The following is a 15,087-nucleotide window of genomic DNA, read 5'->3' as shown; positions in this document are numbered from 1 at the left end:
GCGCCCAAGTGACATAGATCACATTCCTCAATGGTGTTTCAGTGTCTGACATTTGCAGGGCTGCTACCTGGTCTTCAGTGCAAAATTTTTGTCTGAAGTGGTTTCACAGTTTCATCTTTACCAAATAGTATATTTACCAGTATTCTTGCCTAAGCCACATTCAAATGCAAATGAGCAGGATCTTTATGTGTTGGATGTGAGACAATGATTGGCATTTTATTTAGTTCATCATGTCATCTTTTTGTCTCCTATGCATATCAGAGAATGGGTCAGGGGGTCTCTGCACAGACAATTTCCAGATGGCTAGCTTCCTGTATTATGATGGCATATGGAGTAGCTCAGGCCACACCTCCACAAAAGTTACAGACTCATTCAGTTAGGGCCCAAATGACATCGATCACATTCCTCAATAATGTTTCAATATTGGACATTTCAGGGCTGCTGCCTGGTCTTCAGTGTATACTTTTAGCAAACACTTTGTTATCATGGCTGCATCTAGATCAGATACAAACTTTGGGAAGGTAGTTCTGCAGTTGTTCTATAAATAGATTCTGATCTCACCTCCTACTCATTCGCTTGTGAGTCACCTGATCTGCAACCACTTGAAGAAGAAAAGACAGTTACTTAGTACCTCATGACATATTGATTAAGAAGCTGGAATAATATAAAATTAACATGGTACACATTAAATGGATTAATAACTGGCTAACTGTCAGGTCTCAAAACGTAACTGTAAATGGGGAATCATCATCAAGCATGTCTGTTTCCACTGGGATCCCACAGGGATCAGTTCATGGTCCCATGCTATTTAACATTTTTATCAGTTATGTGGAAGAAAACAACATAATCGCTGATAAAGTTTGCAGATGACACACAAATCGGGGGGAGGGGGGTGTGAATAATGAAGAGGACAGGTTACTGGTACAGAGCAACCTGAATCACTTGGTAAAATGGGCACAAGCAAACAATATGTGTTTTTAATGGGGCTAAGTGTAAATATATACATCTAGGAACAAAGAATGTAGGGCATACTTACAAGATGGGGTTTTCTATCCAGGGAAGTAGTGACTCTGAAAAAGATTTGGGAGTCATGGTGGATAATCAGCTGAACATGAGCACCCAGTGTGACACTGTGGCCAAAAGAGCTAATGTGATCCTGGGATGCATAAACAGGGGAATCTTGAGTAGGAGTAGAGAGGTACTATGTTACTTGGCACCAGTGTGACTGCTGCTGGAATACAGAGTCCAGTTCTGGTGTCCACAATTCCAGAAGAAAGCTGATAAATTAGATAGGGTTCAGGGAAGAGCCACAAGAATGATTGAAGGATTAAAAAACAGTGATGCTCAAGGAGTTCAATCTATTTAGTTTAACATGTTATGGGATGACTTGATGCCAGTCTGTAAGTGTCCACATAGGGAATAAATATTTTTAATGGACTCTTAAAATTACTTTGCTGTTCCTCATTAAGATAAATTAATCTCCAACCAATGAAATAACAATAATGATAGCCATCATACATTCATATACATACATTTCAAACTGTTCTAGGAATATTGGCAATTTCTCCATATTTACAATCTGAATATGGAACATTCAGTAATGGTAGGATTCATGCCCAGAAATTATTTCTGCTTAACCCTAATTCTAAATACATTTTCCCCCCTCTTTTTGCGCCTTGATACCACAGTGGTGCAGGATATATTTCTGCTTTAGATTTGGTTCAGGTCCATTTTAAGAAAAGGTGGCAATTTTTCCAGTCTTAATTATCTTGCTCTGGTAGACAACAGATGACCTCTTCTCTATAGCATCATACAGAGCATTGCTCTAAACTTTTAGCAGTTGGCCTTCTCATGTCAAAGCTAAAATTCAACAGTGTAGTTCAGTTTGATATTCCTGTCGTAATAAGATGTTGAGGTCCCATGTAGTTTAATTAAGGATCTGGAGAGGGGAGTGAGTGGGGAGGCGTGTAAATAACATAAAGTGATTTAGGCTAGTCAGGACCATTGGGGACTGTGAGAAATTTCAGAGAGACCTAAATACACGAGGTGAAAAGACAACAAAATGGCAAACAAAATTCATTGTCAATAAATGCAATGTAAGGCATTTTGGAAAGAAAAAATTAAACAACTCGTACACCTTACAGGTTTATAAATCAATTGTATCTACTCAAGAAAGCGACCTGGCCATCATTATAGCTAATTCAGTGAAGAGTTCTTGATGTGCAGCTGCAGTTTTAAAAAAAAAAAGTTAGAGTGCATAAGAAAAAAGGTTTGAGAATAGAACCAACAATATTAAATGCTTTTATATAAATCAGTGATGTAATGTCATCCGGAATAGTGTGTGTGCAATCCCATCTCCCCATCTCAAGAAGGATATTACAAAACTATGGGGGGTTCAGGAAAAAGAAAGAGTGATGAAGGGAAGGGAAAAATTCTCTCATGAAGAGAGATTGAAAAGTTTGAGAGAATAAAAGGGGACATGAAAAATATGTAAAATAATGAATGGTCTAGAGAAGGAGAATTAGGTACTTTTCTCTTGTCTCATAACACAAGAACAAGGGAACATTTGATGAAATTAAAAGATGAGAAATTCAAAATAGATCAAAATAAATTTTTTACTCTATCAGTAATTAAACTGTGGAATTTGCTGCCATGGGATATCGTTGAGGCCAATAATTTAACAAAATGTCAAAAGGAATTGGATAATCTATATATCAGAATAATTAGTCAGAATTATAATGCATGGTCATAAAAAATTTGGAAGAGATTGAGATTGGCTAAAGATTAAATGTTAGAGATCAGGGTGAGACCTAATGTGAGGAGCAGATTATCCCACATTTGCCTACTGTGGGGTTCTTTACCTTTTTTTGGACATCTGATGCTAGTCACTGTCAGACAGGATACTGAGCTATATGGACAATGGGTCTGACCCAGTATGGCAATTCTCATGTCCCAAGACTCCTCAACCTTAGATTGCATTGTACAAAAGAAGTGCTAAATGGTGCTTTTGGATGTGTAATGTACCGTTGTAAAGTAATTGCTGCAGTGAGTACCTGGTATGTGATGCTGTAAATGCAGAAGCAACATCATTTGACTACCAGTCCATTAGTTCAAAGGGGTGAATTCAATAGACTTGTTTGTTGTGGTACACATGAAAAAAATTTTAAATCTCTGTCTAGAGCTCACTTCCTTAATATATTGATCATGGGCCTCTTCAATCCTCTCCTGGTAATAGCCGTGGGAGGAGATCTGGGAGATGAAAAACCCCATGAGGATCCCTTCACATTTTTCTTCAAATCATTTAATCGGGACGGGGTTGTAGCATCAGCAGTGATTCTGTTCCCTGCCACCTAGGTCCCCTAAGACCCATGAGAAGTCAGGGCCATCCAAACAAAAGTCATACCTCTGCATCTGGTCTAGACCTCCTACCACTCAGCTCTACCCAGATTCTTGACAGCATGTCTCAACTGGAGACCAATTGCTTTACCTGTGCTAGTCCTTTACCAAGTCACAGGTTTTCTTTCCACTCGGGGGACAGAGGTAACTGAGTGGCTTCTCTGCACAAGAATAGGGGAGCCTGCATGGAGAGGGCAAATCCTTTATGTTGGTTATATTTGCCAGATAATCTTGTCCTATATGTGTTCATACTCATATGTTTATACCTGACCCAGAAGTCTGGGGGTGTTGAGCCTACAAGAAGTTTGTCTATATTACTAGTATGCAACAGACTTAAGCTCTTCTATCGGAAGAAAAGCATGAGCCCCTGTTTAATTTACCCTATAAAGGCAATTCTTGGGGGCTGTATGCCTGATTGACTGAGAGAGCTGCTGTAATTATGGTAGTATTGTTGGGAGCTGTTGAGCATTCTGTCCATTTAGTAAATCATGGATGACTGTAAACAAGTTCTTATTTAGTCTTTGAGATTGACACAAGTCCTATCCAGTCAATTTTTATATTGGACCAGGAGGGAAGACAATTCCCTTAGAACAGTGGTTCTCAACCTATTTACCATTGTGGGTCTCATATGCAGCGCTCTGTGTTTATGTGGGCCACATCCACACAATATATCTACTACCTGTATGGCCCTGAGTATGTCACATGGGACGCAGCTGAGTGCTGATTGGGCCGCCAGTTGAGAACCACTGCCTTGGACTATACCAGTGTTTAAAATTAGGTTTTAGTTGTCTGAAACGTTATGGCAAGCAAAAGAGCCTGATCTAATTGATTTTTGTCAGCAGTACATAAATGCCCAATAGGATGTTTCAAAGAATCATAGATGTCTTTAATAACTGGTTGACACTTATGATACCTGGTACATACATCACTTCCCTACGCTTGCTGGAAAATCCCATTGTAGGATATTATCATTCTCATTTGTAAATTCAAGTAATTCTTTAAAGGTATGGAGACTATGCTCTTGGCTGGACAAATTTAGCAATTCTGTATTGTGTTGCCAGTGTTGACACAATGTATGTGTTGATACAATTTGGATCTAATACCATATTCACAGAGCCTCTATGAAAGTCTGGATTCAGATCCCCCTCTCGCTAAAATCTCAACCTTTTTCTGGTTTTATGTCATTATCAAGGGCATCAGGATGGCTCTTCATCTACAAGCAAGTCTGGAGCTAATGTAAATACAGCTTCTTTAAGGAGAAAAAATAGCTCATAGGTTATTAAATACCTTATAGGGAGCGGATGGGTTTTAAACTTGCATGCCATTCTATCTATTGCACTTTCTCCAGTCAGTGTTCTCTTTATTGTTACCAGAATACTTGTAGGTGTTCTTGTATTAATGATTCTTTACCTTTTTTCAGTGAAAAGTCATTCCACAATCCTGTCCTAATTTTATTAATGCCAAGAATCAACCCTGCATGTGTAATATGTGCCTTCCAGGCTGGAGGGGAATTGGCTTTCACAGTACAAAAAGGAGCAAACTTTCACACACAATTAATATCAGTACAGAAAACCTGATTTATTATAATAGTGGCTACAACTTCTTATAAGGCAAGAAACCAGTACAACGATTTCAGCATTCTGATTAATAACCGAGCCTAATGAAAATGAGTAATTTGAGGATTTTGAGTCCTAGTATACACTTACATCTTTGCATTAGACTTGAAATTAGACGAAGGTTTCTAACCATTAGAGGAGTGAAGTTCTGGAACGGCCTTCCAAGGGGAGTAGTGGGGGCAAAAGGCATATCTGGCTTCAAGACTAAGCTTGATAAGTTTATGGAGGGGATGGTATGATGGGATAGCCTAATTTTGGCAATTAATTGATCTTTGATTATTAGCAGGTAAATATCCCCAATGGTCTGTGATGTGATGTTAGATGGGGTGGGATCTGAGTTACTACAGAGAATTTTTTCCAGGGTGCTGGCTGGTGAGTCTTGCCCACATGCTCAGGGTTTAACTGATCGCCATATTTGGGGTCGGGAAGGAATATTCCTCCAGGGCAGATTGGCAGAGGCCCTGGAGGTTTTTCGTCTTCCTCTGCAGCGTGGGACACGGGTCACTTGCTGGAGGATTCCCTGCACCTTGAGGTCTTTAAACCACAATTTGAGGACTTCAGTAACTCAGGCATAGTTTAGGGGTTTGTTACAGGAGTGGGTGGGTGAGATTCTGTGGCCTGCGTTGTGCAGGAGGTGATACTAGATGATCATAATGGTCCCTTCTGACCTTAAAGTCTATGAGTCTATTAAACATTTTATGATGTAAAGAATAGCTATCCATGTGAACCACTGGTAAAAACCTATTGACATATCCGTCTAAAATTTGCATTTCCAGTAATCATGAGGGGGAGACCATAGGTATCATGTTTTTATAGATCTCTTCCTAAATTCTATAACTTGACCCAGTGCACTTCTGCCCAACTCTGTCCTTCTAAGAGCTTCTTCCTTTTAATATGGCTAATGTCAGTGCCTCTTCCTCTCCAAACTTAAATCCATGAAGCAATTTGAAAAATTGATATTGCCCATTTCTGATTTGATTATCAGTTGTATCTGCTTCTTTTATTGAATTGAAAATTTGGCATATGTCAAGGGTTGTTGTTTGCTACCCCCTTGTCCAAAAGAATAGACTTACCGCATTGGTTTACTGAATGTAGGAAATGTTTAATCTCTGATCATGTGATCTTTAGATATGTTAAATTCCTGACCCTCTACTGTGTAGCTATACTGGTAAGGTTTCTGATCAATAGAGTATCCTATATATTTCTGCATACTTACTACATTCAGAGGTACAGAATGTTTGCTAGGCTGTTCCACTGTTTTCAGAAATGGTTGAAAGTGGTGAGGAGACTTTCAAAGTAGCAAAAAAACTACATCTATATTATTTGATTGTACCAGAAACAACAGGAATTTTGAGAAGATCTCAAGATATGTACTCCAAATCAAAATTCTATAGATGGCTCACCTCTACTCCCAGCTTCAAAATAGTTACAAAAATTGTCCAGAAAACATCAAGGATTATCCAGTACATGGCTTGGTTTCCTTTGGGAGAACTTTGTATGTACCTTCTGGAACTTGAAAAGGAAACTGACTGAAAATCTGTGCCACCCAGAGGACTGTGTGTTCGGATGTCATCTGGATTTTGATCTACTAAGGTCCCATGTTTGATGAGCATAGCCTGATTTAAAAACAGGAAATAATGTTTTAAATTCTCTTACAAAAGGTTATGGAACCGTGGTGGGCAAACTGTGGGCCACATATGGCCCATCAGCATAAGCTGATTGTGGGCCGCGAGACATGTTGCTGACGTTGGCTCCCCGCAGCTTCCAGTGGCCGGGAATGGCGAACTGCGGCCACTGGGAGCTCTGGGGGGCTGTGCCTGCAGACGGTCAACATCAGCAACATATCTCGCGGCCTGCAATCAGCTTACCCTGATGGGCCACATGCGGCCCGCAGGCTGCCCACCACTGTTCTAGAAGATGGAGTCTAACATGATTTGGCTGGCTAGTGTTACCTAAATTAAGACAAACTACCTAGTGTAGGACACTGTGGAACAGGTGCAGCACCATCCCGCATTTGCTAGCCACATGGTGCTAGAAATTAGTGTTCCTGATACTGTTTTCAAACAAAGTTTAAATGATTCCTTATCTTGTTTTTAGGGCATTGTAGACAGAGCCTTTAAATGGTGCATCATGCAATTGGAAAATCTAAAATGGATGCGAAGCAAGTAAAATAAAATAAAAATCTTGGAACAGAGGATGACTTAAATTTCTCAAAATACTGGCATAATGATACAAAGGTTTTCTCTCCTATTTAGTATCACTGTCATAATGCCCACAAACATTCCAGCTCTGGAATTACATTTTTCAGAAAAAATAATCTTTTAGGTTAGCTTGTTCTGGGGTACAAACAGTTAAGAATCCTGCACTCCCCTTCACTAATCTGAGTCTTTTCAAATTCAGGTAACAAGCATGTTCATGGAAATGACTTATCACCGTCTACAGGTATCGGCAATTTCTGATTATCTACATATACGGAATGTAGGAAATGCTTTGAAAATGGGATAATAAAGAGCATTTTGTTCTGTAGCATAAAAGGCAGACTGGCTGCTCCCTGTCAAAATACAATGATGTGTCCAGGATTATCACAGTTTGGAAGCATTTTGCATGTGGGGTTAAGGGTGTTCTCAGAGTCTAACCACTGACTTGAAATATTATGTACCATTTTTTGATATTTGAGGAACTGGAGGGTTGATTTTAATTATATCATCAATAAAATCCTATCTGTCTTGTGACACTGTGATTCATTCTTTCAGAGGTACTAATTTATTTAAACCCCCTTCCTCAATCTTCCCAAAATTTCTAATGTTCCTTATCTGAACTAGCAAATTCATTAGCCAGATATTTTTCCCCGTGACAACCTAACTTTTATCTAAGTCTACTATAGCTCAGAAGTTATTCAAAAAATCTCTCTACCTAGCAAAACCAATTTGCTGTAGCGAAGGAGCACTTGAAAGGGGTGTGAAATGGTAGTGCTGCAAAAATCCAAGTTTATCTTACTTTAGAAAAGGGAGAGACTGAGCTGTCCCGATTAAGCATGACTCTATCCATTTTTCTCCCCTCTAATTGGTAGATTAGCCAATTATTTATTAATAGATTCCAGAATCTTACTGAATGTCAAAGAAAGCTCCGCTTCTGTGTCCAGCAAACTTAATCTTATAAACCATTTGTGATAATTTTCCACCTGTTCAGTTAAGCTATAGAACAAGTGCTGGTATCTCCTTCTCCTTATTTCAGAGTACAAGATGGGTTGCAGGCACAGATAGGAGGATGAGAGTGGAAACCTCGCTGGAAGTCTATAGACAGGAGGTGCCAAAAAAACTTGAAAATAAGCAATAATTAGGAAATGCGTCAGTTGGGGAGGAAGTAGAGGCCTGAGGTTGATTCCCAGGTGTTCTCATTAACTGTTTTTAATAACATACACTACTAAATTTTGTAGCTTCAGGATAGCCATTTCTTTGGACTACTTTGATATTTGTGCTTGGGGGAAAGCATCAAACGAATTATAATCCCCTCCTCCCCTTCCCCGCGTCACCCTTCAGATTTTTATTTTCATGGTTTCCCAAATTTCTTGTCCATTTCTTGCTTTTGATGTTTTTTCATCTTAAAAGTATGTTATGTAATACTGCATTTAAAGTTTTAAACATTTTTTAAGATTAATACTCAAAGATAATATCTTATACAGGAACATAAATGAAACCAATTCTAACCCTTTAGAATATTGGACTGGGTTCTTTAAAATTTCTCCCTATTTAAAGATTGAGATGGACACACTAAAAGTAAATCCAAATATAATCCAACATACCAGTCCCTTAGTTTAGTGTATTGAGTGCTTTCCCCTTTTGTATTTTACATTAATTAGTAATTAATTAGGCTGCTGTAGATCTCAGTAACATTTTCTGTAAATATTAGTATTAGAGATTATTCAAAACTAATAAGTTTTGTGTCCATTAGAATAAATAAATTGGATGCTGACTTCCCCCCAAAAAAATCTGTGCTTATAACATATATGTATTAAAGTGGCATTTTAGCTGTTCAGTTTCAATTGCTATTGTTCTATTGTGTTATTGTAAGACTATTGTTAGTTTCATCCTGCAATTGAAATCTGTCAAATTTGGTTCACAGCAAGTTGTGGGGGGCTCAGGGTGGGTTGTACTATGGTTCTTCTTATCATCTAGTGTACACCGTGGGGAATAATAGATGTTAGTTTGCTTCAATCTGCTGAAGTGCCTTAGAAATTTGAAGAATTTGCAATTTGACCTAAGTACGTTCTTACGCAAATCTAAAGTAGTTCTTCTGGTTTTACTGGATTTTGAAACTTATTAAATTGATGCCTCATCTCAGTCTCAGACTTCTTATTTTCAACACTAGGGACCTGAGTTGCCAGGTATTCAGTCAGACTCCACATTAGATATGCATATTCCAATATCTTTCTGACAAACCTCAACTTTGAAACTTGGGAACCTGTTCAAATGTCATTTATTTAGTGTTCTGTTCTTAAAGGTAAAATGTATTTTTATGAGTAGCTTGTGCTTATCTCTTTGCTCATGAGATGGATGGCTTGTTAGTGATGAAGTATGTGTCTCTGGGTGGAAGAATCAAGGAGACACAGTGTAAGATGGCTTAACTTGTTTTGTTTCTTTGTGTTTGAACATTTGTCACATGTTACATGTACATGTTTTTCTGTTAATATATATTGATAAATATTTATTTACTTCCCAATAAGAATTTTTTTTAAAGAAAGAGTATCATAATTATTGAAGATAGTCGGCATTAAGAGCCATGTGGTGCCAGTTTAATAAAATATTTATGTCCGGATTCACTCTCCTGCTCAGTCAGCCTTGTGCTATACCAGCTACTTGAAAAGAGGTGTGAGTTCCTGCACAATCCCACTTTGCCTTGGTCCCAGCATAAGGAACGTGACAGGGGAGTTTGCTATATCTATGTGATCCTCAGCTGCCAGAATAGGTTTTTGGGGCCAATGGTAACTAACAAGTGAGAGCATAGCCAAAAAGTTGCTGTCATTTATGTGAGGTCTAGGATTGGGGACTCTCAAAAGTGGCTTTAACGCCATCCTTGCTTCCGCCCACTCTGGATTTGTGCTGAGCGGAGTTCAGCTGGTCCAGTGAATATGGACTTCTGACTTTAAAATCCTGTTTTTCCAGACTTGCAAGGTCTAGTTTGCTCAGGGGTTTTGCCTGTGATCCATTATCCCAGTATTCTTGGCTTTCTAGCTTGATTTAAGTTTTTTTTTAAGGATTTTCTATCTTTAAGATGTAAAATCTATTTAACATGTCATTCACTCCATATAATAGGTCAGTATTATGTTCATTTGCTTCAGCTTTTCATGTTGTAAGTGCAATAAATATTCTTTAAGTTGGCAAATAAGAAAATAATAATAAATATACCAGTACATTTCTACAGTACCTTTCATCCAGGAATTGTAAAATACTTTACAAACAATTGATTAAGACTCAACATCATTGTAAGGTACGGTAAGTAAAAATTACATGGGGACCGCTTCTCTGTGCACTGAAATGCAGCTACACATTAAATGGAACATGTTTTACATTATGTACATAACGTCAGAAAATAATTCTGTATCTAGTTGAAACTGAAATATGAATTTTAGTTGGACAGAATGTGACTAATCCTGTCGTATTTGGTCAGGGACACCAGTGTTGTTAACTCCTTACTCTTATGAAAAGTTATCTTTAATGACCTTGTATTGGTCAAGATCTTAAGTTGTAAGTCTTAACCAAGAGACGGCTCCTCAAAGAGTACAGTGCTTCTCCATTCACCACCATACATCGGTTGAGTAGCGAACCACAGGGAACAGTACCATCTCCTGAAATATCCCAACTCCTTGCATTACTTGAGTCTTCCTGAAATATCACTCATCCGCATAATGACCTCGATGGATTCTGCTTTCCTCCTGAAAACTAGTATTGCAGCTGATACATAGTCAAGCCCACTACTATTATCCTTAATTTCTCGTTTATAGTTTTGGGATATGTTGTAATTGAAACTGGGAAATCTGTTAACGTGAAGCCATTGGTACTGCTTTCATAAGGTGACAATAGCAGTGTGTTACTAAGGAAACAGTCAATTCTGACCTCCTGCATCCTCTAAATCATTCCTGAAAAGACATTTTCATGCCATTTTGTTCAGCCACTTTGTGTATGAGTAAATATTCATTAGGGAGTAGCTTGAGACCATAACTCTCTTTGCTCATAACCTAATTGATATTTGAAACCAGGGATCCAGAAATAAGTAGCTAATCAATTAACTTCCTGTTCCATTTGACCTGTAAAAATCTAGCAGTAATGTTGCTCTACATAACTTGCATAATCCTTTTGCTTAACAAAGTAACACAATAGCTATATTAATTTTTTTGTCTGTTGGGTTTTTTAAATGTGAAGTATCTTTGTCATGAGTAATGAAATGTAACCTTTTAAAAAAAACTTTCTCTTTAGACTGCTTTAGCACATCTGGAGTCTCTTGCAGTTGATGTTGAGCAAGCTCATCCACCAGCCAGCAAAGAAAGCATAGACTGTCTGCCACAGATTATTATTACAGAAAATCACAATGGTATGGAAAAACCGTCCCACAAATTTTTTTAATTTCTGCAAAATACAATATCTAAGCTTAAATTTGTTATAGTGTGGTAGTGTACATACAGTATTTAAAGGAAACTCTGTTATGCAGCACAATACTGAGTGGTAAATTCAGAAATTATCTGTTCACTCTGAGTAGAACTTAAGGGTACTTTGGAAAATGACTTGCTTACTCTGGTAAACTATATCATATTATGATTAGCCACTGATATCTTCTTATTAACATATTTCACTTGATTTTTAATTAAACTTAAATTTTAAAATTTGTGATGTTTTTATTTTCCCCCCCTCAAGCGGTTGGTCAGGAGCAGTGTTGTGCTATCTGTTGCAGTGAGTATGTGAAAGATGAAATAATAACTGAGCTGCCCTGTCACCATTTCTTTCACAAACCCTGTGTAACACTTTGGTTACAGAAGGTGAGTTCTCCTTTGCTTGCTTGCATGATTAGTGGTGAATTTGTGCTCTTCTGGTTAGAACAACATGCAACTTTTTCTGAAAACTTATTGTGAGATTATTTCACAAAATAGTTAATTGAATTATTTTAATATTTTAGGAAACAATTTTGTTGGTGGTGAAAAGAGATCTATAGGAGTATGCAAGGAGCAAAGTTGATTAGTCTTGACCATTTGATATATTCAAGATCACCCATAAACAATTTAGACATTGCTTGCAGTGTGTGTAGAGTCCTAATGTTGGACTGCATCAGTGATGGTACCGATATTCTTTAGAATGACCAACCCCTAGAACACCATACTGTGCTTCTCATTACTAGGAGGAAAAAAGAAAATTTAAATTGGTAAGATAAAAAATTCTTCTTGGGTTGGAGGAATTGACTTAAACTTGTTTAATTTTTTCTTCATAACTTGCCTAGGAAGAGAGAATAGCAAACTACAAGAGTGAAGAGTGCAACATCACTAAAGATGAGGAATTGTTTAAAGTGGTTCAGAGCAATTTAACTAGAAGTAATAACATTAAATTGCACTGGAAAACTTAGGCTGAGGTCTGTTTGGTGTGGAATTGTCTCCTCAGCGCAGGGATGAAATCCTCAGTGGTTGAGACATTTAAAAGACGGGTGAATAAAGCAGTTGAGAATTGCTATTGGAAAACATGTAGAGTCACGCACACTTTGCAATTAACCTATTTCTTTTTGTCTCTTCTAGTCAGGAACATGCCCGGTGTGTCGTCATGTGCTTGCACCTGTACTCCCTGAAGCAGCAGCTGCTGCTACTTCCTTTCTCTCTGATCATGATTCCCCTCCTTCAGTCCACAGTGCTGCAGGAACACAATAAAATTAACCTCTGGAATGAGATGTTGCCCCAGCAAACTAAAAATGTAAATTTCTTCTGTTTTAATTACAATGTGAAAACAATTATATATAAAATATATTATATATAAATGCTATATATAGTATATATTTTAGTTTAGAAAGAGAATGTAAGACTTTCTAAACTGTTTAGATTTACAATAATAGCTAACATTTTCAAACTGAAAGTTAGAAAAATTTGCGTCAGTTTTCTGCAGTAGAACACCTTGCTGTTAACCGTAATATCTAAAGCTTGTATTACGTTAAATTTGTCAAAAGAATGATCATTAATGTGGCACTTTATGTGTTCAAGTTCTTGCAACTGCAGTGCAGTTGGAGCTTATTAAAGTTATGCTTATAACCTGTTTTACATAATATAACTGAACAATGTGTTTTTTTTGTTTTTGTCAAAGATAGTGGCACCAAGTGACTTTGTAATTGATCTCTCATATTTGCATCAAATGTGAAGACGTTCTGTGATCACAGCAGTAGTAAAATTTGGTTTCACTGGAAATAAACTGCATAATAATACACTTTTTTTATCTTCTGACTTTTCCATAATATTCTTTTCCCATATGTATGAACCTCTAGTTATTTATTATGGATACCACAATGTGGAGTTTTTAGAAATATTTGCACTATTCTTGAGCATATGTCCTGGCTTTAAAAAAAAAAAAAAAAAAAAAGTGGGGTATGAAACTTTACACTCCTTTGAAAATCCCAGCTTTAAGAGTTAAATCAATGGGCGTCAGATGCCTAATTCCTTTAATCTCTTTTGCAAATCCCATTCTAAAATTTTGGTCTTGAGATTTAGGGGTCTGGGGTGATGTTTGCTCACTCTGTGCAGAGATATTCAAAATAGTTTCTTGTGTCTGGGAATCTTTGTCTGAAAAATGGAGTAAGGACTCTTCAGACTGAATTGAGAAAAACCCAGTATAGTGTAGTAACCGCAAAGGATGGAATATGGCAATGGAATAAACTGTTCAGTGAGATAATTATGACAGTCATTACTGGTAGTGTAAAGATACAGTTAGACTTCCAGTATTTCTGCTGGCTGCAATGGACTGCACTAGATTTTATGTTTAAACCAAAAGCAAACCAAGAAACGGAAAGGACTGTAATAGACATCTCAGACTGTACTATATTTCCTCAATAACCCTTCATGTTCTTCTTTTTGCATATATAGAAAGCAAATCTTACATGGCGGGAATGTAGGGCTCAAGGAATTGTACATTCCCTCCAACAACCAACTCTCAAAAACTTCCCATGGTTATGGGTTAGATCAGGGGTTGACAACCTTTCAGAAGTGGTGTGCTGAGTCTTCACTTATTCACTTGAACTTAAGGTTTCGCGTGCCAGTAATACATTTTAACGTTTTTTAGAAGGTCTCTCTCTATAAGTCTATATTATATAACTAAACTATTGTTGTATGTAAAGTAAACAAGGTTTTCAAAATGTTTAAGACACTTAAATTAAAATGCTGATCGTACGCCGCCAGCCCACTGCTGGCAGAAGACTGGGTGTGGGGGGGGGGGTCAGGGCAGAGGGCTGGGGTGCTCGGCTCGTGGGGTGCTCACGGCAGGGGGCTGGAGGGGATATGCCCCATCCCCACCTCTTCTCTGCCTCCTCCCCGAGCAGCGAGCACGCTGTGGCTCGGCTCTGCTCCTCCTCCCCGAGCAGCGAGCACGCTGTGGCTCGGCTCTGCTCCCCCTCCCCTCTCCCTCGCAAGGGCGATGAGCTGATTGGCGGCAGGGAGAGGGAGGGGGTGGGGAGGGGCAGGAAAGCATCACGCTGGGGGAAGAAGCGGGGGAGGGGGAAGCTTGGCTGCCGGCAAGACCAAGCTTCTGCCTCCTGCCCCCGCAGGAGAGGGCGGTGGGCGGGGGGGCTCAGTGGGGCCGGGATCCTGGCAGGCGGCAGGCAGCAGTGTGCCATTAAAAATCGACTTGCATGCCGTCTTTGGCACACGTGCCGCAGGTTGCCGACCCCTAGGTTAGATACATGTTTTTTACAACATAATTCCTTGGGAGCAATACATCTGGGGCACTAAACTCAGTGGCAGTTTTTTCCATTTACTTTAATTAGACCTGGGATGGGTCCTTGGAGAAGAGTTACTCTTGGAAAATAACCCCCTTTTCATACAAATTCTGGTCTCGTTCTT

The 15,087-nt window shown here is 38.5% G+C and overlaps 1 protein-coding gene across 4 annotated transcripts in view; it reads left to right on the top strand.

Annotated features, from left to right (window-relative positions):
• Window positions 1–13,148, top strand: part of PJA2 (praja ring finger ubiquitin ligase 2) — an 87,132-nt gene extending 73,984 nt beyond the window's left edge. For 3 of the 4 annotated variants that reach the window (XM_065406181.1, XM_065406184.1, XM_065406183.1), the window contains 4 exons: window positions 7,413–7,454; window positions 11,486–11,600; window positions 11,921–12,042; window positions 12,787–13,148. In XM_065406181.1, the coding sequence (XP_065262253.1) occupies window positions 7,413–7,454; window positions 11,486–11,600; window positions 11,921–12,042; window positions 12,787–12,915 (408 nt within the window). In that variant the 3' untranslated portion in view covers window positions 12,916–13,148. The remainder of the gene's footprint in view (window positions 1–7,412; window positions 7,455–11,485; window positions 11,601–11,920; window positions 12,043–12,786) is intronic. The other variant, XM_065406182.1, reaches the window with a different exon arrangement.
• The last annotated feature ends 1,939 nt before the right edge of the window (window positions 13,149–15,087 follow it).

The sequence above is a fragment of the Emys orbicularis genome, chromosome 6 (assembly GCF_028017835.1).
Source record: "Emys orbicularis isolate rEmyOrb1 chromosome 6, rEmyOrb1.hap1, whole genome shotgun sequence".
In the NCBI taxonomy this organism is placed as follows: domain Eukaryota; kingdom Metazoa; phylum Chordata; order Testudines; family Emydidae; genus Emys; species Emys orbicularis.
Note: the sequence above shows the minus strand (reverse complement) of the source record. Positions and strands in the feature narration are given on the sequence as shown.